The sequence below is a fragment of the Capra hircus genome, chromosome 8, assembly GCF_001704415.2.
Source record: "Capra hircus breed San Clemente chromosome 8, ASM170441v1, whole genome shotgun sequence".
Classification (NCBI taxonomy): domain Eukaryota; kingdom Metazoa; phylum Chordata; class Mammalia; order Artiodactyla; family Bovidae; genus Capra; species Capra hircus.
The window spans coordinates 94,479,097-94,502,162 of record NC_030815.1 but is presented as its reverse complement, the minus strand read 5'-3'; the positions used below and the strand labels follow the sequence as shown (position 1 = coordinate 94,502,162).

The 23,066-nt window shown below is 44.8% G+C and overlaps 1 protein-coding gene across 4 annotated transcripts in view; it reads left to right on the top strand.

The window, feature by feature from the left end:
• The window catches only part of ABCA1 (ATP binding cassette subfamily A member 1), a 131,530-nt gene that overhangs the window by 44,892 nt on the left and 63,572 nt on the right, over window positions 1-23,066 (top strand). For all 4 annotated transcript variants that reach the window (XM_018052543.1, XM_005684263.3, XM_018052542.1 and 1 more), the window contains 2 exons: window positions 16,011-16,132; window positions 18,731-18,907. In XM_018052543.1, coding sequence (XP_017908032.1) covers window positions 16,011-16,132; window positions 18,731-18,907 — 299 coding nt within the window. The remainder of the gene's footprint in view (window positions 1-16,010; window positions 16,133-18,730; window positions 18,908-23,066) is intronic.

The window sequence follows — 23,066 nt, the reverse complement described above, 5'->3', positions numbered from 1 at the left end:
TCTCATCCAAGTTGTTGGTGATTGTGGGACCAGCGTTGGAGGTTTGGATCAGTCTACTGGAGACTAACAGCCCCTTTGGACAGTGCCATTCAGGCGGTTACAGACCTACCAACCCATGTTGTCTTTGTGCTGGGCCACCAGGCTCCTGTGATCTGGTTAGAGGACTTATCTTGTTCTTCCTTTTCACTTCACCTGCTAACTCCATTGATCCATCCACAGATAATTTGTGGATGTCTGCTCAAATACTCTTTTCTAGTCCCATGGTTTGCTGGGCTAGGGCATTGTTTTATTTCCACTTGTTGGATGAGACCTTAGACGTCCGTTAGTTCATTTATAGATAAATGGGCTGATTGAATCAAATGTTCAGCCAGTATTTATTGAACACTAATATGTCCCAACCTCTGTTCTAGGTGCTGGGACATAGAGGTGTACAGAACAAATATGGCCCCTGTCCATGTGGAACTTCTATTCTAGAAAAAAAGACTGTGATCCAGCCAGGGGTGGGGGAGGGACTTTCCCAAGTTTGCATAGCCACCGGAGGGATATTCTGGGAATTGAATACAGCTAAACCTCTGTTGCTCCATGCAGTGCTCTTTCTACAGTGCTCTCTCATGCTGTTCTAGCTGTTCCATTAATCTCCCAACTGGGAAGATCTCCAGTTCAAGAGTTAAGTCATAGTCAAGCCTTCATATCCTTGAAACCATCCTAATAAGCACATTCAGGAAGCTTTACAGAGGGGCCTCACTCAGTTTTCTCATCACTGCTACTTTTTGGACATTTTATTTTCTTTCTAAATGTATATCTGTCCAGGTTGGACAGGGATTAAATTAATGTTTGGGAGTCTAGGTGAGGAGCACGCACTCTTCTTAAGACCCCATCATGACTCCAACCCAGTGGAAATGGAAAAGTTGCACAAATTCTCAAAAGCTCTAGAAAAAGTGACAGGTCTAGATTCTGTCTCTGTGAGATGCAGTCTGGCAAGAAAGAGCGTTTCATTAAGTGAATCTTGTATGATATCTGAGATGGTTTTGAGCAGTACACAGATGACAACTTTTAATTTTAACCCACCTCAAAATAATTTCACGCTATTATTGCTTAGGAGGCTGTTGAATAGGGAAAAATTACTTAAAGTTAATTTAAAGACAATACCATTTTATGTGGGTGTGGTGAAACTTGTGTGAATAGTTTTGTAGAGTTGGGAGGTTGGAAATTGCTGCTGTAAGAGAAAGCATTTTGGGTTTTGTATTAAGATTTGTCTGGGAGATGTGATGTCACCAAGATGGTAAAAATAGGTCTTTGCTGACTTTGCTCCCCCCACAAAAAGAATCCTTTGGGGAACAAAATCAGGCTCTGTCCCTCATTAAGTGTGAAACTTGAGCATGCTTTGATTTTTTCTGACCCTTAGTTTACCTGAAAAATGGAGATAGGTATTCTGCGGGTTGTGTTTAGTTGCTCAGTTGTGTCTGATTCTTTGGACTGTAGCTTGCCAGGCTCCTCTGTCCGTGGGAATTCTCCAGGCAAGAATACTGGCGTGGGTTGCCATGCCCTCCTCCAGGGGATCCTCCTAAACCAGGGATTGCCTGTCTCCCGCCTTGCGGGAGGATTCTTTACTATCTGAGCCACCAGAGAAGCCCTGTGGGTTGTTGAACATTACATCAGATGACATTGTGTGGATGGATGACTGATAGCGAGGTCATAGCACACAGCTGACATGGAATTAATCTGAGTTACTTTATCTCCCCATCTGTTTCTGGCTACCTGTTTGGCTTTGCCAGTTTGTTAATCTTCTCTAGGCCTCAGCTTTCCTCGCCTTGAAATTGGGACTTCGGTGAAATAACCTGAACATATTGCCTCTTGGAAACTTGGTACCTGGGTGGTGGATCACCTGGGACTGACTAGTGCTGTGGGCTGGCCCCTGTTTGTGGACCCTGGAGGGCAGGGTTGGGCCTTGTTTGTAACTCTGTCCCAAGCATCAACAAGATAGCGCAGTACAGTCAGGCACGTGGCAAGCAGCAGTGAATCTTTGTGGAATGATACCTGTCCTTTCTCCTTCACAGAGTATTTTGAGGGTCAAATGAAAGCACCTTGAAAAGTATAAAATCCCAGCACATGTCATTTTCAAGTTGATCCATTGTGTGAACCCAGGTCCCCAGGGGTTTCAATTAATAATAATGATAAAAACGTCTCAAGAACAGTCTTGGCTTGCTTGCTTCTACAAGATTTACTTTCCAGAAAAAGTGAAGTCCCTCAGTTGTGTCCAGCTGTGATCCCGTGGACTCCTCCTCTGTCCATGGGATTTTCCAGGCAAGAATACTGGAGTGAGTTGCCATTTCCTGGAAAGCCTGCTATGAGTCCAGAGGCTTGAAGTGGATTTACTGAGAAACTAAAGGAGTTTCACGTTCAGAACCCCTTTCCAAGGCCCTGGTAGGGATCTCAGCAATCAAAACTTGCCGAAGTAGGATGTTTAAAAAATACTGTTTTTCTTAAAGAGAGCCCTCTAAACTGTGTCAGCCTCAGGCTTCACACAGCAACATCTGCCCCTCCAGAGACCTTGCGGGAGGGGAAGGACTGTCTTCTTCCTTGGCCTCTTCCTCCACACCACCCTCCAGACTTGTGCACCATTCCAGTCCACTGCCTCCTCTTGGGAATCTGGCATTTTCCAGTGGAATGACCAGCAGGCTGGCCAGAACTAAAGCCTTTTTGATGGGGCCAGAGCTGCTCAGATCAGGACTGGGCTGGGGAAGGAGGTGTCCCTTTGCTTTCTTCTTTGTCTTTTACTGTTTATTTCCTTTGTGCTGTGCTGTTCTTAGTTGCTCAGCTGTGTGCAACTCTTTGTGACCCCATGGAGTGTAGCCGGTCAGGCTCCTCTGTCCATGGGGATTCTCTAGGCAAGAATACTGGAGTGGGTTGCCCTCCTCCAGGGGATCTTTCCAACCCAGGATCAAGCCCAGGTCTCCCGCATTGTAGGCAGATTCTTTACCATCTGAGTCACAAGGGAAGTCCTTATTTCCTTTAGAATTATTTAAAATGAGTTGCTCACTGATACCTAATGGGCTCATTAGCTTGCTTCCTGATGGATGTTTCTGCTCAAACATTGATTTGACTCCAGTGCCTTGCTCCTTTCTCGAATCCTGGCATCTGGACTACAGCTTTCCTTCATCTCTATGGCAACATGGGCTTGGACCTTCTCGAGTTTATACCATGTGTAGTGGTTAATGCTTCCTCCTTGGCTGGAAGTTGGGAGGGGCACCTCCTGGGGTGGGCCACCCTCACATCTCCTGCAAGAAGTTCCCCAGCTCCCCTGTCTCTCATTTTCATAGGTAGCTGGGCTCTTGTCTCTTGTCTCTTAACTCTGGATGCTCCCTCAGCCTCCCCATTTCTATGCTGGTCCAGGGACAATTCCTTGGCATGAAGTTGTTGTTCAGTCACTCAGTCGTGTCCAACTCTTTGTGACCCCATGGACTGCAGCATGCCAGGCTTCCCTATCCTTCACTATCCTCCAGAGTTTGCTGTAACTCATGTCTATTGAGTTGGTGATGCCATCCAACCATCTCATTCTCTGTCGACCCTTTCTCCTCATGCTCATAATCTTTCCCAGCATCAGGGTCTTTTCTAATGAGTCAGTTCTTTACATCAGGTGGCCAAAGTATTGGAGCTTCAGCTTCAGCATCAGTCCTTCCAATGAATATTCAGGGTTGATTTCCTTTAGGATTGACTGGTTTGATCTCCTTGCAGTCCAAGGAACTCTCAAGAGTCTTCTTCTTGGCTTGAGGAGGCACTGTCGTTTCTCTATCGTTATCCGCTGTGGCCTGGCACAGTGGACAGGGCTCTGGCTTCTGTCCTGTAAGCTGGAGGGCCAGATCCCCAATCTCCTCTGTGCATGGGACTCAGCAGCTTTCATTCTCAGCCAAGATTTTAGGTCTCTATGGGTCTGGCCCTGTCTCACATTATAGCCACAGCAGTCCTTTTAACAGAAGCCCAGTAGGTACTAGGGCTTCCTTTGTGGCTCAGCTGGTGAAGAATCCACCTGCAATGTGGGAGACCTGGGTTCAATCCCTGGGTTGGGAATATTCCCTGGAGAAGGGAAAGGCTACCCTCTCCAGTGTTCTGGCCTAGAGAATTCCATGGACTGTATAGTTCATGGGATTGCAAAGAGTCAGACACGACTGAGCACTTTCACTCACTCACTCAGTAGGTGCTGTGGGGGACTTCAGAAGATCATTTTTCTGGACCTGCTGAATTGGGCGGTGAGGTAGGTGGGGACAGTTAAGGGAGGTCTTTCAGGCTTTACTTAGGCTGGCTGGTCACACATTTCTGAGGATGCCACGTATACCGCAGTCTGTGTGAATGGCACTTCCCATGAGAACAGTGCTCCATGAAGCTGGGTGCCTTAACTCAGCTTCCCCTGATGAGGACTAGGTTTACAACTGGCTTCCCACAGCTCCTGAATCAAGGGCTTCTGTAATGCCTTCTCTCGAGAACGCAGCATCCTCTGAAGCTCATGAGAACTTTGCCGGGAAAGAAGAGCAAGGAAGAACTTTGGGCACTTTGTCGCTGCACTGGAGATGTCCCTTTGGAAGACATCCCATATTGTTGAGGTCAAGGGTCAGAAGAGGGAAGGACTGAAGGGGAGGCCTGAGGCAGCACTGATCCTGACCTGGCTTTTGAGTCTGTCCATCCCTTCAGCAAGACTTTTGAGTGTCAGTGGTCTGGCTGTTATTTGCTATGTATTCATGTTACCAGTCTGGCTTGTTTGGCCTTTTTGATGTGGCTCTGACCAAGAGTTTTGTGAAATAAGTCCTGAGGGTTATGCTGGAGTTTACTTAGGGAAATGGATCATAACTTTCTGGCTGTTGGGTTTACAGGTAATATTGAAAACTCACTGCATGGACCTTTAATTCTACTTTACTCTTTGAAAGTCAGAAAGACCTGATCCCCTGACGGCAGGACAGGCTTTAGTGACATAGCAAGGTAGCTGGCTGTGGCAGGGAGTTGAGGGAAGGAGGTTGTAAAATTATCATCTTGTAAACATCCACTTGGCAGCCAGACTGCCTTGGGCCAGATCCCGGCTTTGCTGCTTAGTGACTGTGTGACCTTGGATAATTCTTTGTCTTTGTGTCTCAGTTTTCTCAAATGGAGTTAACAGTCCTCTCTTAGGTCTATCATGGGGAATCATGAGCATTAATAAGCATAAAGCATTTAGCACAATATTTGGCACATCATAAGCACCTCATTTATGCTTCAGTTCATTGTATGACCATCATGTGAGATCGGGAATTTTGTTCCTCTTTGTGTACGCAATGGAGCTGATGTTCAGAGAGGCTAAGTTATCTGCCTAAGGAAACAGCTGGCAAAGGGCAGGAAGAGGACTAGAACTCCAGACTTTGATTCTCTGCTAGTACGTTATTACAGTCTATAGAGAGCAGCCAAGGGTAGCCAGAAAAACTTCTCAGGTCACAGGATACTGGGCATGGATGGACTGGGATCAGAGCGGAGACAAGAGGGCTTCCGAGAGAAATGCCAGACTTCCTCCTCTTCCTGGCTTCATGGTAACAGACATGGGTGGAACGTTCCCCAAGGCCCGTGTAGAAAGAACATCCTGTGACTCACAGCCACTTCTCCTTCCCTGCCTGACCCCTTTCCTTCCATATGAGCAGCTGCTGAAGTTGAGGCTGCAGCCTCAAACTTTGTTTTCTGTCTTTGTGGGGCCCCTCATGGGTCATCTTGGGAGATCAGATGACCCGTGCGTCAACATTATATCATCAAACTGGAAATCCTTGAAATTTTTGGCTGATTGCAGTTCATGTCCATATGCACTTATCAGAAGTTCTGACTTGAGACCTTAGAGTTTCACAGTGTGGAAGTTCCCCAGACCTGTCAAAGCCAGGCAGTGTCTCAAAACCCAGCCTGTTGGTTTCCATCCAAGGCAGGGTCTGGCCCCAGCTTGGGCTGCCATCAGGGGGATGAAGCGCGGTACTGCTGTATGGAAATATTGCTCAAACTAAATTGAATCAAAGGTCAGCTCTGCCCAGACAAGAATAGAAAGCCCAATTGTACTCGACTACTGGACAGCATGTACCACATGGTATCAGACTGCTTTAGAGAGTTCGGATTGTTAACATCAAGAATAGTGTTTCATGTCTCTTGCTTTTCCAGTATGAGATTTATTTACCCTGTGGGTGGCAAAGAGCAATATGGAACTCCAGTTTGTTTCTCCTTGAAATCTTTCCATTTCTGGCGGTCTCATCACTGTTGCGTTTAGGTATAGAAGGGCGATCTTAGAGTGACACTTTGCCCAACAGACTAAGTTGTACCAGGTAATGATGCCACTTTACATTTAAATATGTTATTACATTCAAGTCGTACAACGCCTTGGTATTATTATCCCCATTTTATTGATGAGGAAACTGAGACTCACAGGTTATGTCTTTTGCCCAAGGTGACTGAGTAAAGCTGTGAATTGAATCAGTGTCTGTCTGATCTCCAGGTTCAGCATCCTTGCACTATCTCATGTTGCCACATTGCCTTATTCCACGAGTAGCATGGCCAGCTTTTGAAGGCAAAATCATTATAAAGCATTTTAAAAGAATAAAATGATTTACTTAGTTCCTATATAGTTGAGAGAGCCAAGGGTTTATAAGCCAGAGCTGATTGGGTTCAAATTTACCACTTGCTTGCTCTGTGGCCTTGAGCAGGATGTTAACATCTCTGGATCTGTTTCCTTATTTGAAAAATGGAAAAAATAATACTTTTCCCATAAGCTTGTTTTAAGGATTGTAGAAAATAATACATATAAGTGTCTGATGCTCGGCACATGTTGATCCCCTTCCTCTGCCAACAAAGCACTACCATGTCCCTTAAGACGTGTTATTAATTTTAAAAATAGGAGAAACTTAAGCAATTTATACGTTATATATGAACAATTCTTGCTAATCCAGGCCTGGAAAGAACCCATTCTCAGCCCCTAATTCATAAACTTATCTTCCTTTCCCCTGTTCCCTGGCTTCTCAGGGCCCTGCAGGCTGATTCTGATCCCTAACTCATGGTGCTAAGAGCCTCTGGCCACATTTTTAGGCAGAACACCTGAATTCCTCCAACTCTTCTCTTTCTTCCCAGATCATTTGCTGTTGGCCCATTCTGTTTGATTTGGTCTTTCTGTTTCTGGACTCTGTTTCCTCCTATTTTGATCTCACCTTCTCTCTGTTCCTTGCCTTTTCTGGGCATACCCCCACCTCTTTTCTACCTCCCTGGCCTTCAAAGGGGCCTGCCTCCACACAGTGTTCACCCAGTTGTTTTTTTTTTTTTTTTTTTTGCTTTGTCTGATGATGGCTTCTTGTCTCTTCTTCTCTTTCTCTTTAGGTCCAGAACTCCCTGGGGCTAATACTACCTCCCCAGTGTTATCTTTCTTTTCCTTCTGGGCCTCCCAAGCCAGCCTGACTGTACCTCCCATGCCCACTGCGTTTACAGCGCTCCTGACCAGTGTGACCAGCTCACCTACTCTCTCCCTCTGGGGCCACAGTCTCCACTGGCTGTTTGGGGGCCTGCTTACCGTTCAGCTTCTTATCAGCTGTCATGAATCCTTGTTCCAGGGGCTCCTGGAACACGTCTTCCACCGTGTCCACTTCTCAGTGAGACAGGTATGCTGTTGCCTTAGCAGACAGGTCCAGGAGAGATGTGTCAGGTCTCTTCCCACCCCCTGATTTCAGTGTTGATCGATTCTGGAGTGGCAGAGCGGGCTGGGAAGTTCACAGCTCTGTTACCCTGACCTTCTGTCCCTGTCCTCTCAGAAGGCAAGGGCAAGGATCCTGTCTTTGTACAGCATCTCTTTTTATTACAGATTCCTGCCTTCAAGGAGCACTGAGAAATATTACTACTTGGAACTACAGCTCTAGTGTTTTGACTTCAGTAGCTGTTTAGAAATTTGCTGATTAATTAATCAAATTAATCAAATTCCATTCTATGTAGAATAAGGACTATGTAGTTCCTGGAGCTGTGATGGTCCCATGGGTCTCAGAAGACTCTGGCTTCCCCAGGACTTGCCATAAAAGATCAGGAAGCACAACCCTAAATATTGTAGTTTCTCTAAGGAACTCTTCACTTGTGTCAGTTAAGACTTTATCAACATTTGTTTTGTTTTGAACTTGTTTTATTTCTCCACTTGTATTTTCTGTTTGGGCAAATTCCAGGAGATAGTGAAGGACAGGGAAGCCTGGCTTGTTGCAGTCCATGGGGTCACAGAGAGTTGGATATGACTGAGCAACTGAACAAGAACAAATATTCTCTTCCAGTATGTGTGAGTCAGTATTCAGGGCATTCTATACTGTCATTACTGTTTACCTAATCCACCCCCTAGTATAGCTATCTCCATTTACAGAAGAATGTAGGGTTGGAGAATTTAAGCCTCCAAGGGCCTGTAACTGGAAAATTCTGAAACTGAGATAGGAACCAGGTTAGCCAGACTCTAGAACTTGGAATCTTTCAAGAGTGTATCAGTATCCTTGGCAAGCCCTCACTGTAGAGAAGGAAACTTCTGGATTGGGAACCCTGGCCCAGATGAACAGCAGGAGTTCCCGAAGCTGTGTGCACCCCGGCTCCCAGCCTCCTCTAATCTGCTCTAAGGAGTCACCCCAGGGAGCAGCCAGGTCACCCTGTCTTACCCCCTTCTCCAGAATCCTGAACTTCCCAGGGAAGCCCTGGTTTTCCTGAGGAGGGTCCAGCTATCTCAGTGAAGCAGGCAGGAGCTATCCTTGAAGAAGAAAGTGGAGCCCTAGCATCAGAAAAACCCTGAAACAACAAAAACTACCCTAGAAGACACCTGAGTATGTTTGTTCCTAGCTCTTTTCTGGCGGAGAGATGTTTCGCAGTCATGTTTATACTAGGTCCTGCTTAAGCCGAGTAAAGCCAGGAGTGAGAATCTGGCCACAGTTTCTCTAGGCCGTTGCCCCTGGAATAGGTTCAGGGCTGGGAGACCCTTCTTGGGTCCTTTTGAGAAGAGTATCTGGGCCTTGGAAGCTGACATGATCTTTCTCTACTTCTCTCTTCTCTCTCTCTTTTTTTTTTTTTAATTTGCCTCTTCCACCCACTTCTCAAGCAGCTGATCGCTGTGGTTTCTTTTCATGTTAAACAAAAGAGACTACAGCGATCTTGTAACTGGAGCCGGGGACAGGAGGGCACTGACCAGGAGTAACCCCGCTGCAGGCTCTGCTGAGGACTGCCCTCCTCCGCCTTCCTGGGCTGCTGCCCTGCCTCCTCGCTGCTTCTCCGCTGTGCTCAGGCAGGCTGGGAAGAAGCAGAAGGAATGCTAAGTGGCCCTGAGAGCATCCCCCCACATCCACCCCATGTATCCCCCTGGTGCAGTGATCCTCCCCGCCACACCCTTCTCCCCTGCCATGAAAGTGTTTCCTTAGCCTGCTCAGAGAGGCCCGGCCCTGACGACTGGCAAGGAACTGAGGATTCTGTTCTGTTTGTCCTCAGCCCACAAACACACATTTCACTTGTTTTGTTCTTTGGACTCCAAGCTCCTGAATTGGTTTCTTTCTTTCTTTTTTTTTTCCCCTCCTTTTCTTTGCCCTACCTCCCTGCATACAAAGCACAGCTCTCTGGAAAAGGGCAGACCACTGCTGGCTTCTCCAGGCAAAACCAAGGAGGCTGATTTCAGCTGATCAAGTGTTTTGGTCCACATTGGAGTTATGGCAACAGGAGAACTCTTGGGGCCTTTTGCTGGATGGTGACTTTCAATCTTCTCTTCGGGCAGCAGGGACCCATGTTTAATTTAGTGACCGGTCCAGTTCCCTGATGACCATATTCTGTGACAGTATTTATAGCCTCTCAGTTACCCTTGTAAACTCCTGAGGCTCTTTCCCTCCAAAAGACTACTTTCACTTTCTTGATCTTTGTTTTCACAACAACCTATGAATGTTACTAGCACATCTTACATCTAAGGAAACTGAGACCCAGAGAGATTCAGAAACGGAGAAAAGTGAGGTTCACAATTGCACAGTTAGGAAACAGCTGAGCTGGGACCTGAATTCAGATTTTCTAATGCCAAGTCCAATGCCGATTTAGCTTAATCCCAAGTGTACTTTTTAGTACCAACAATAAGACAATTCCTAAGATCTTCTATAACCCACACATTACAGATAGGAGAATCGAGGTCATGTCAGCTCACGTAGAAAGAGTTAAATGGCCAAGTAAGTGACTGTCTTTTCCATTAAGTATTTTCTATCTAGTGTCCAATGACTGGTTTTTCTTACTAGTCATCTTCTATCTATGCCCATCCCTGCAGTGATGTTGTAGAGGTGATTATTCCCATTGATTCTCTGTAAAATGCTAGATTTCTTTATTCTTTTCTAAAGTTCTGATTAGGCAAACCAGTCAGCTTCAACCTTTTCTTCACCTTATAACAGTGTCAGCAGAAAGAATTCATAATTCTCTCTGACTCAGGAACTCAGCCAGGCAAATACATAACGCGCGCGGCATGCACGCGCACACACACACACGCACACACACACACACACCGTGGATCATAAATTCAATATTGACTTGGTTGGCAAAGTCACTTCTGTGTTCTTATCTATTCTGAAAGCATATACTTTAGGATCAGACTAGCACTGAAGCTAATGAGGTGTCTTTCCTGAAAGTGATGATGGTATTAGCCATCTTTATTAGTCCTTTATTGAGGACTTTCCTTGGTTCTAGGCCTTATGCTGCGACTTCAGGTACATTTCTCTTTTAACCCTCAGCTCAGTGCAGTGAGGTAGATGCTTGTCATCCTCATTTATCCTGTTGTGGACATTTCTCATGCCCTGCTTCCAGCTTCCGGACCCTGGGCTGATGCAGCTGAGGAGGTTCACTATCTTGACCTAGTCCGTCTCACTGCTTCACCCATGCCTACCCACAGCAGGTCATCTCAGTTCATTACTTGATTCACTCTTTCGTGTTCATCCACTCCTTCATCATCCACCACTGACGGGATGCCTCCTCCGTGCCAGGCACTGCTGTCCTTTTGAGTAAGTCCTGGCCCTCAAGCACTTCTGTTCTTCTGGAGAAAATGATGTGGTCTCAGACAACTGTAGCTCGGGGGAAGCACACATAGGAGGCTATTAGGGTATGGAGGAATGGCCACCTGACCCAGCTTGAGGGCGTCATGTCAGGACAGGCTTCCTGGAGGAGTGACTCATGGCTCAAATCTTAAAGATGGGTAGGAGTTAGCTAGGGCAAGAGGAGAAGGGCCATTTCAGATATAGGGCTTTCTTGGTATTATTGGCTTCTCCATTCATTTTCCTTCCAAGAAAAAAAGTGGAGAAAACTTGAGACCACAGGTACAAAATCACCCTACTCTGGCCTCACATTGTGCCTCGTCCTCTTCCTTTTCCCATCCTACTCCCCAGATCTTAGGTTCTGAAGAGGCTCTTCTATGCTTATCTGCTTGTGTGTTTATTTATTCACTCGGAAACGCTGAGAACCATGGGTACATAGCACTATGTCTACAGGGTGTCATGGTCCCTGCGTCATGGGAGGTCTTCCTTACCTTCTCCTCTTCAGCCGCAGCCTCCGGAGATTTCTGGCTGTCTGTTCTTTTCCAGAACCTGGCTTCAGTCTGTTCAGCCTAACTCCCGCCTTGAAACAGATAAGCCTCATCTGGGTCAAATGCTTCCATGAGTTGCCTTCCTTCGGCTCTGTCACCCAGCGCTCTGCTTTTTCTATTGATTTGCCTCTTCATCACCCTTATCATCCTTGGAAGTTCCTTGAGTGAAGTGTCTGTGTCCATACCTTTGCTCTATACATCATTGTGGTACACTGGTCAAGGTGAGTGAAGTAAACCCTTCTCAATAATCGCAATATTATTATCATTTTTTGAGCAACTACCGTGAACCCCTTGCTCACTATTCATGCATTAGCTAGTGTTAGTGAAAGTCGCTCAGTCATGTCTGATTCTTCGTGACCTCATGGACTGTAGCCCTCCAGGCTCTTCTGTCTATGGGATTCTCCAGGCAAGAATACTGGAGTGGGTTGCCATGTCCTCCTTCAGGGAATCTTCCCAACCCAAGGATCGAACCCAGGTCTCCTGTATTGCAGGCGGATTCTTTACCATCTGAGCCACCAGGGAAGCATTCATGCATTACATGCCAACATCTCTAATCCTCATACCTTTGAAAAGTGGGTACTGTTACCCTTACCTTCTAGGTCAGAAATCTTGGGCTCTGGAAGGCAAAACGAATTTCTCAAAGCCATGCAATTCATAAACAGCAGAGTCCAGAATCAAAGTTAAGTTATTCTGTCCCCATACCCCTGAACTTTTCGTTTCACTAATGTTTCCCAAACTTGGCTGGAATCATCATGGCGGATAAAATTCTGATGCCTGTGTCTTAGCCCCAAAAGTTCTGATCATGCAGAAGTTGTTAGGGAGTGTGGCCTGGGCCTTGGGATTTTTGCAAAGCCCCCTCAGGAGTTTCATGGGAACTGAGGTTACGAAACTGCGCATTGCACTGCCTTCCTCTGCCCATGCTGGCTGCAGCTTGGTGTTGGTGGCATGTAAATCTGAATCCACACGTGTGGTATCCACGTGACCAGAATGCAGGTTCTTCGTATCCATGGATCATTGGCATTCCCTGCTGCCACCCCGTATGGCCACCTCACCACCCTGTGCATGGGTACTGCCAAAGGTTGCTGACTGTTTCATCAGCCTCTTGGCTCTTCTGCCTCATCCAGAGGATTCACTGAGAGGTGGTTGGGGTTTGATCACATCCAGATGTTCTCATCAGCGGAGCCTGTTGACTTAACTGAAATGTCATGTAAATGCACTGCGCATGCCCCTTTGACTAAAGCATGTTGCGTGTGACCGAGACCCATCACATGTGCAGTGGGGTCAGCCTTCCACCCTTTAGCAGCCTTGCTCTGGAGGAAGAAGGTTGTTCTGAATGTGCCTAGCACAGTGTCGATTCCTGCTCTGGCTTTTCACTCTCAGGAGTGGCCTGCCTGGTCACAGACCAGGTGAGCTCATGTGCATATTCTATTCTGCCTGGGTCTCAGGGAAATTTTTTTTTTCCCCCTCCCCTCCCTTTACAGATGAGGCAGTGGAGACACAGCTAGGTGAGATGACCTGGCAAGGAAATGGATGTGGAGCCCAAGTTTTCTCACCCCTCGGTGTGGTAGTTTTTTCATTGTTCCACAACAGTCGTGTCAGGCTTTCCAGGTCAGACTGCAGTTGAAGCCACTAACTTTGCTGTCTTCTTCCTGTTTACCCCTACCTTTGGGATACTGGGACATCTAGGGTGTCACTTTGTGTCTCTGGGAATACAGTTCTAGTGACCAGGGGTCCTGTTTATCTTGGGGTGCAGCCTGGGGGTCGTCCCAATATCTGCGAGCCATTCTTGAGCCTGTACAGCTGAAAGGAAATCTTCTTTGATGCTCCTCAGATACTTCTGAAATCTTCCCAGCCCTGATCCCATCTCCTGGTACTTATTTCCCAGTCACCATTCATTGATCAGTAATTCTTTGCCTGATCTGGGCACTGGGATGCGAAGATAAAAGACATATTCTGTGTCTCAGAGGCATAGTTTAGGGGAAAGTGAAAGTGAAAGCGTCTGTCTACAATACGGGAGAACTGGGTTCGATCCCTGGGTCGGGAAGATCCCCTGGAGAAGGAAATGGCAATCCAATCCACTCCAGTACTATTGCCTGGAAAATCCCATGGACAGAGGAACCTGGTAGGCTACAGTCCATGGGGTCACAAAGAGTCGGACATGACTGAGCGACTTCACTTTCACTTTCAAAGGATGGTCCTCAGAACCCTTGCATTAGAAATACAGAAGGTGCTTATTAAAATGTAGATTCTTAGGCCCTACTCTAGAGCTACTATTTCAGGATCTCTGGGAATCCAGCCCAAGAAATTACATTTTAGCATGTCCCTAGGTGAATCTTCAATGCTCTGAGGTTTGGCAGCTACAGAAGCGAATGCGATGGTATGAAGACAGTATCGTATGTGATGGGGAGCACCAGGCAGGTGGCAGCCTGCAGGAGCACTTTTTCTCAGGAGGGACACTCACTCGGCTAGGACCACTTCTTAAAATGTGTCATGGGGAATAATTGCTGCTGCTAAGTTGCTTCAGTCATGTCTGACTCTGTGCGACCCCATAGACGGCAGCCCACTAGGCTCCTCTGTCCCTGGGATTCTCCAGGCAAGAATACTGGAGTGGGTTGCCATTTCCTTCTCCAATGCATGAAAGTGAAAAGTCAAAGTGAAGTCACTCAGTTGTGCACAACTCTTAGCGACCCCATGGACTACAGCCTACCAGGCTCCTCCATCCATGGGATTTTCCAGGCAAGAGTACTAGAGTGGGGTGCCATTGCCTTCTCCGGGGGAATAACTGGGAGTTAGCCAAATAAGGTGTAGCCAGAGAACTGTTTCTCTAGAGATGTGAGTCATGCTCAGTGTGCCCTTCTGTGGTGGTGGTTTAGTTGCTAAATCATGTCCAGCTCTTGTAACCCCATGGACTGTAGCCCACCAGGCTCCTCTGTCCACGGGATTTCCCAGGCAACAATACTGGAATGAGTTGCCATTTCCTTCTCTAGGGTATCTTCCTGACCCAGGGATTGAACCTGGGTCTCTTGCGTTGCAGGCAGATTCTTTACCAACTGAGATTATTAAAAGTTTACTTTAGCAGAACATGCCTGAATCAGACAGCACTGATGAAAGTCTGGCTGGGTTTTGAGACCTCCTCCTACTTTATCTCTGCACATCACCCCCTTAGCTCCCAGGATTAACTCCTGTTCTCTTTTTAAGCCTCACCTCACAGCCCCGTTTTCAGATCAGACATCTATTTCTCATCAGTTAAGTGATTTGAGTTTGCTAGGTTTGCCCCCTAGAGGTCGGTTCATGCCAGGGCCTGTGGGCTGCAGTCTCTCAGTGATGTCTGGCCAGTCATCAGGTCTTGATGAGCCGGCCTTCTCTTTATTGAATGAAGTTGGGTTATTATGAGAGAGGGGCAGAAGGAGAAGTGGACACTCAAATGAAATATGGAAGAGAAAATGAGAGCATTCCAGTAAGGGGGACCCACAAAGCATCTGGTCACCTCACTGTTTGGAGATAAAGAAGCTGAAATTCGGAAAGATGATATGAAATATCCAAGTGATACCACTTAGGCACAGCCTCCAACTCTAGGGACTAAAATTGGATTTCTGGCTAGTGCTTTTTCTGATTCACTACACTGGATTGGAACCTTTTCTAAATGTACCTGGAGGGCTTATTATTTAAAGTGATTCTGTAGGAAACCCTGCAGCAATACAATCATTTAGTAGTGTTTATTTTTAAAATGTGTGCATGCATATTTTCTTACAGCAGGGGCCGGCCTGGGTGTGGGAGCTCTGTAATCACGTGTTCCACGTCTGGAACTGAAATGAAGTCAGGCCTGTGAAAGCACTTTGATATGCATAATTCTCTGCACCCGTGGTTCTCTAAAGGTGGGCCCCAGACCAGCAGGTGACAGCATCGTCTGGAAGCTTGTTAGAAATGCAAATTATCCAGCTTCACCCCAGGCCGCTGAATCAGAAACTCTGGGGGGCAGGGGACCAGTTTTCACAAGCCCTGCAGGTGATTCTGATGCCTCTTCAAGTTTCAGAACCACTGTTTTGCATCAAGAAGAAACCAGCCCTTTGGGCTTATGGGAATAAGGTTTTAAGTATCTCTAAGTTTAGCTGTCTGAGATGGCATTGGGGAGATAGGAGCTGTGGGGTCAGGGTCACAAATCTCAGATTTGTTTACTTATTCTTGGAAAAGCGAGAAAAGGCTGTGTGTGTGTATGTGTACAGCAGTGTTGCACTTCACAGCTTCAGAAAGCACTCTTTTCTTGTCTCTGCTGTTAAGGCAAAACTCCCTGAACCTCATTTCTCTGTGTGCTCAATTGCTTTAAAATGAGGCAATCAATATTAGGATATTTTGCTCCATTGTGCCTTTTTTTTTTCTTTTTAGTTACTCATGAAATGAAAATGAAACACTATTTCTCCTGCAGGCTTGAAACTTCAGGACTTCCTGGTAGACAATGAAACCTTCTCTGGATTCCTGCATCACAACCTCTCTCTGCCAAGGCCAACTGTGGACAAGATGCTGGGGGCTGATGTCAGTCTCCGCAAGGTAAGCTGCAATCTTCACCTTCCTTGGTGGGGCTCGTGGCAATGACATTATACGAGAGCACCTGGAAGGAAGTGAATAAACTCCTGTCTTTGTAATGGTGCTGAAGGAGGTTGGCGGCTCCAATGCCGTATCACCTATTTTTACCTCCCTTCTCAGGCTGGCCCTGCCACACCATCCAGAGAGTGGAAGGTGCAACCTCGTGTCATGGGCCAACTGGTTGAAATAAAACTGATTTCCTGCCTGTCAATTGGCATGTATTGATTTTGTTTTTTTATTTTGTTTGTGAAAGTCGCTCAGTCGTGTCCGACTCTTTGAGACCCCATGGAATACAGTCCATGGAATTCTCTAGGCTGGAATACTGGAGTGGGTAGCCTTTCCCTTCTCCAGGGGATCTTCCCAACCCAGGGATCGAACCCAGGTCTCCTGCAGGTGGATTCTTCACCAGCTGAGCCACAAGGGAAGCCCAGGCATGTGTTGATAACGTCTTCCTAAAGGGGAGATGAATTTAAGATGAATTAAGCATTAAAAGAAAATCTCACAGTTCTGAAACAATAACTTGGGTTGAGGATTGTTACCTAAAGTGTCTCTTGTCTGTAAAATCTAAAACAGATTTTTAAATGTAGTGCTTTCTTTTTTAAAATTAAAAATTTATTTCTTTTTAATTGGAGGATAACTCTACAATATTGTGTTGGTTCTGCCATATATCAACATGAATCTGCCATAGGTATACATATGTCCTCTCTCTCTTGAACCTCCTTCCTACCTCCCACTCCTTCCCACCCATCTGTGTTGCCACAGAGCACCAGATTTGAGCTCCCTGCATCAGAATAGCAAATCCCCACTGGCTATCTATTTGTAATGTTTCTTTCAAAGATAGATGAGAAAGATATCTAGAAAATATAGAATATAAATAATAAGTAAATAGAAATTAAATAAAAATAAATAAGTAAAAATATTTAAAATTAAAAAAATAAATAGAAAGATATCTGTTATTAAGGAGAATATGCTTAATTTTTTTAAAAATTTATAATCAGGAAGTAATATTAGTGTTTAGTAAGATTTTAACCTTAGATTTTAAAGAGCTTTCCTCTTTCTTAGATAATCATCCGGCTCCTATGCAGTGGGCAGCAGGCCCAGATTGCATAGTTATTGATTTCCAGAGGGCCTTCTCAAGTTTATTCTCTGGTAGAAAGGGGAACTTCTTCCTTACCCTGTCTCATGTTTATATACTAGCTTGACTTTGCCATAAGCAGAAGTAGTGGAACTGTTTATGCCCCAAAATAAAATCTTTGCTTTACATGATATAGAATTTTTAAAATTAGAAAAATGTTCTTATTGCTTGCCCTTATGAAACTAGGAAAATATGCCTGTGTTTACCAATTCTGCCATTGGGAGATGGGCCAAAGGCAGCAGGCTTATAAAAATCACTAGCATGATTTCCATTGCCCCCTGCCAATTTCTTATCACATCCCACCAGTTTAAAATACGGGGCATCCTAAATATGGAAGTGGTCCTTGCAAGGTAATTAGTCTCTGTAGTCACTGTTATCACTGTCTTAAACACAAATACTAAATGTCGGCTAGCAGCAAGGGCTAGTCAGAGAAAAGAGGAAAAGGAAAGTGTACTTGAGTATCTGGCAGTAGGTGGGAACTTAATGGAAACCATGACAGACCAAGTGCTCTGCAGTGTTGGAAAGCTGCATGGGTCCTGAGAAGCTTCTGGTCCATCACTCCAGGAGGTTGTACCACGAGCAGGTCAGGCTGCCTTAATTGAAACAAACAGAGCGTGTTGTAACAGAGTAATAGAGTCTGAATTGTTCATTCATTCGTTCCACAAATATTTATTGTCCACATGTTCCAGCACTGAGGACACAAAAGGAACATGAGAAAACAAGGTCTCTCATCTTATCGAACTTTTGCCTAATGGACAGTAAGGGCCATATGTGAAGAAGTTTTAGATCCAGTAAAGCTAGTTACGTAAGATATGGCCAAGGAGAAGTTCTTTGCTATAATGTGTAGGCCAGCTCTAAGTCATTCTTATCTGTCAATGAGATAAGAGGATTGACTTTCTAGTACTCTGCTTTGATACAAGTAAAAGGAAGAGTTCCACATTCTGAAATTGTTTGAACATAGTTTTATGCATTAGTTAAATATCTTTATCTACAAATAAATAGTATAAATACGTTTTCCCCCACGATTTAGTCCAACCCCAGTTTAAAATATCATTTATTTCAAAATAATGAGAACTTTCTATTTTCTCTAACAAGAGTGGTTTGGGGAGTTCAGACTCCAGATTCCTATTTGCTGAGTCATGTGTCCCACTTTTGAGAAAAAGAATTAGACTCAGGATTTCCCTTCCCAAGGAGAAGAGTGTGGAGGTGATGAGTCAAATGCCACATTCTGGTTTTGAATGTCCTGTAGCATCATGCCTTGCTTTATCCTGAAGTTCAGTAGAGACCCAGTGCTCTGGACAGGGTATAGTAGTGTCCATTCCTCAAAGCGATATTGATATGAAGTGTCCCCAAGAGGCTTCAAGGACCCTGCTTCCCATCTGTGTAATCTAGTTTTACTTCTCTCTCTTTGCATGAAATGTTTATAGGTATTTTTGCAAGGCTACCAGTTACATTTGACCAGTCTGTGCAATGGATCAAAATTGGGAGAGGTGATTCGACTTGGTGACCAAGAAGTTTCTAGGTTTTGCAGCCTGCCAAGGGAGAAACTGAACGCAGCAGAGCAGGTGCTTCGTTCCAACTTGGATATCCTGAAGCCAATCCTGGTGAGTAGGCTTGCTGTGTAGGGAAGCTTTTAGGATGTGACATTTTTCCCTGGACAGCATGACTCTGTTTTTGTAGAAACATAGGGTTGGCTGGGAGTTGGCGATGTGATTGGCTCAGATTCCGAGCCGTCTCCCCAAGAGTCGGTAAGGGAAGAGTGAGTTGGGTGTGGCTCTGAGTCCAAATCTGTTTCAGAGAAGACCTACTTTTTTTATGGTTTTTAATGTTGTAAAGGTTCATATGAAGAAGGAATTCTCTAGATTAAAAAAAAAAGTCTCAAAACCATTCATGGGAAGATGGATGTCCATTTTAAAAAGCATATCAGAAAGGAAACACTGAGATGTCTCAGTGGGAAAACCCTGGGATTGAATGGGAGCGTATGCAATAATTAACTTAAAAAATGACAAAATTGCTTTCAGAGGTTAAAAAATACCAACGAAGTCTGATTATCAGTTGGGAATCACTCGTTCAAAGAAGCAGTCCATGAGAATACACATTCATTTCTAATCCAAAATTAGGACTAAGGCTGGGCATTCTGGTTGTCAGTGCTGTGCCTAGTTCCAAAATAAGTATCTTTCTTTAGGTTTTCTGGGAGCTCTGGTAAAATGCCTTGTGAACAACATCCTTTAGCATCCATCCAGCGTTCAGGTTTCCTGCTTACCAGACAGCTCCCTGATTGTCAGCAGGCTCTTTTAAAACCAGGGGAAAAGCCCTGGAAGAAGAACATGCCTGGAAAGAGATCTTCCTCGTTCTAATAGAAAGACATTGGAAACTTCTGGGACTTTGCACACCATGATTTCTCTAGAGAAAGATGGGCCCTCCTGGGGTACTAAGAAGGTTCGGTTTCCAGACCCTGTACCTGGATCATCTCCTAGAATGTTCCTTAGAAACACATCCCAGAGTTTACACTCTTGACTGACCATTGAAGAGTCCTTGGATCCTGCTTGACTCTCTGCCTGAAGTGAAGGTAGTAGTAAAACGGAATTCTGCTGCTTGCCTGGCAGGTTTTATTGTGGCCCCCATCAGTGTGAAGGGCTTAGCTTCAATGCTTAAGATCTGTTTTTGTTCTCTTCCAGAAATAGTATTTTCTATTTCAGCATTTTAAAAAATATACTGAGTTGTTTTTTTCTAGTGGTCTGTGATTCTGTAGTATAATTTACAGAGGTGTTTGCAGCCCCAGATAACTGGCCTAGTCGGATAAGCTCACCTGTGAAGACACTTGCAGCCTGTTGGCACTTTCTGCATCATGAGTCAGAGTCAAAGGTTGTTGCAAATACTAGCTCATTTCCTTGGACTATTTTGGTTGTTTTGCTTTGCTTCGCTACAAGACAGAAATGTTCACCCTTTCAGCTGGGATGATTTGAACTTTGGAAAGATGGGTGTTTTTAGAAGACAGAAAAAATTTGCTCTGGTGCCCATTCATTGTTTCATTTCTGTTTACTCATTAAACACCTATTGTGTGCACAGCCCAGTAAAATCCCTCCAATTATGTAATTTCTGAATTACGCTCTAAGTAGAAAGACAGCAAAGCCTTCATAATCTGACAGTCAATAGCTTAGGGTTTGACTTGAAAAATCTCTCCCTAGTTGGGAAAATTAGTGTGATTGGGAGTGTGGAAATGTACTGTCAGAACTGTCAGCTACTTCACAGCCCATCCTGTCGTGTTGTGGTGGAGCCTTGTAGACCAGTTGGTTCACGGCAGGTGTTGATTAGGGTGGCTGCCATATGCTTCCTTCACATCTCTTGGGCACAGGAGCATTTCAGGTTCTGCTCCTGCCTGTCAGCTGTTATTGTGAGATCTCTCTTCCTAAAATCAGAAAATGGGGCTCTTGAATCAGAACATGGTGAGTGGCCAGGATGGCTCTGTGTAAAGATGTGTTAGGAGATACCATTGGGATGAAATGACTTCCAAACATTTTGAAATGTGACTCTTAAAGCAGTGCCTTAATTGGAGCACTGGGATTGATATTTGATTTATATTAAGCAGCCTTTTGCTTTTGCCATTTGGTTGGAATTTTGGTATTGGTGATGGCAGATGGGTGTGCTGTGAGACCTCCTTGTACACAGGCAGTTAATTGTGCCAAGAAATACAACAGGAGCAGCAACCAACATTAGGGGGTGGGAGAGACAGAAACTGTTCTGTCAATATGTATTTCTGCACCAAAAGTGGGTTTCGAGGAGAGACATGCTTTGAAACATTTCTGCTCTTTCTCTCTTTTTCTTGGTGTGGCTGTTTCTCTGTTTTTCAGTCAAGATATTCTGATTCTTTCTCCTGGGTCTCCTTCAGTCCTCTGATGACCACTTGGACCACAGTATTTTGACAACAGTAGGGAAGTGTGGCAGAGCAGAAAGGGTGTAGGCTTGGGGTCAGCTGTTTCTGGGTTCAAATACTACCTCAGCATTTTACCAGTTGTGCTACCTTAGATAAATTAAGCCTCAGTTTTCTATTCTTTCACATAGTGATAATGTAGTTTGCCCTTTGCTGTGATTATTGCTCACATATATGAAAAGCCTGGCATAGGGCCAGTACACATTAGATGCTCAATAAAAAGAAGTTAATAATTTAATTTATGTGAGTGATATAAATTATGTGCTTGAAAACAGTGGCTGGTAATGTAGACATTTTCTTCTATAAATCAGTGCTAGGAATCAGTCATTAATGTTCATTACTTTTTACATCTGGATACCACCCTTATGGCAGAAAGCAAAGAAGAACTAAAGAGCCTCTTGCTAAAAGTGAAAGAGGAGAGTGAAAAAGTTGGCTTAAAACTCAACATTCAAAAAACGAATCTAGTCTCATCACTTCATGGCAAATAGATGGGGAAGCAATGAGAGAATTTATTTTGGGGGGCTCCAGAATCACTGCAGATGGTGACTGCAGCCATGAAATTAAAAGTGCTTGCTCCTTGGAAGAAAAGCTATGACAAACCTAGACAGCATATTAAAAAGCAGAGACATTACTTTGCTGACAAAGTACATCTAGTCAAAGCTATGGTTTTTCCAGTAGTCATGTAAGGATGGATGTGAGAGTTGGACTACAAAGAAAGCTGATCACCGAAGAATTGATGCTTTTGAACTGTGGTGTTGGAGAAGACTCTTGAGAGTCCCTTGGACTGCAAGGAGATCGAACTAGTCAATCCTAAGGGAAATCAGCCTTGAATATTCATTGGAAGGACTGATGTTGAAGCAGAAACTCCAATACGTTGGCCACCTGATACAAAGAACTGACTCGCTGGAAAAGACCTGATGCTAGGCAAGATTGAAGGTGGGAGGAGAAGGGGACAACAGGATGAGATGGTTGGATGGCATCACCGACTTGATGGACATGAGTTTGAGCAAGCTTGGGGAGTTGGTGATGGACAGGGAAGCCTGGAGTTCTGCAGTCCACGGGGTTGCAAAGAGTTGGACATGACTGAATGACTGCACTGAATTGAAAGTGCATTTTATCATATGATATAACTGATTGACATATTCTATAGATTAGCATGTGGACAGCTTCAGGGAGAGTGTTCATCCTGCCATAACTGCCTTTGGATTGGAACATACAGTGGAACAATATTTCATTAAGTCTTTGAAGTGTTTCTTCAGTGCCCTTGGCTTTTTTTATCAGTCCTATTCCAGCCCTGTGTACTTTCTTGCTTATATTCTGAGTGTGACTCTAAGGCACAGTAAACACTACTCATTAAAGTTTGTCATGCATAACCAAATAGAGCGGTAACTTTGGGAAGCAGAGCATCTCTAAACAAGGCATGAGATATTCATCAACAAAACTAACACATAATTACTGTCTGTCTGCTTTGTACCAGTTACTGGTTGAAGGCATTGAAGTTTCAGCCATGAACAAGACAGACAAGGTCCACATGGTACTTTCAGTCCAGTGAACACTGAGAACTGACTTTAAGGCTGAGATTGGGAATTTGAGGAATTTTTCACAGGTTCTGGGTTCTGTAAAGTGAGGGCTGCCCTTCCTAGCAGCTCCCTAACAACAGCTTGTTCAATGTGGAACACCGTGATCCCCAGTGAAAGTCTATGTGGTTAAGTACACTTGGGCTCTAGTCCTGTCTCAGTGATGTGAAGATGGTGTCTGATCCTTGTGGCAAGGGAAATGGTATCTGATTTGAGTTAGCAAGGACAGGCATACAGATTGACCTTTATTGCAGT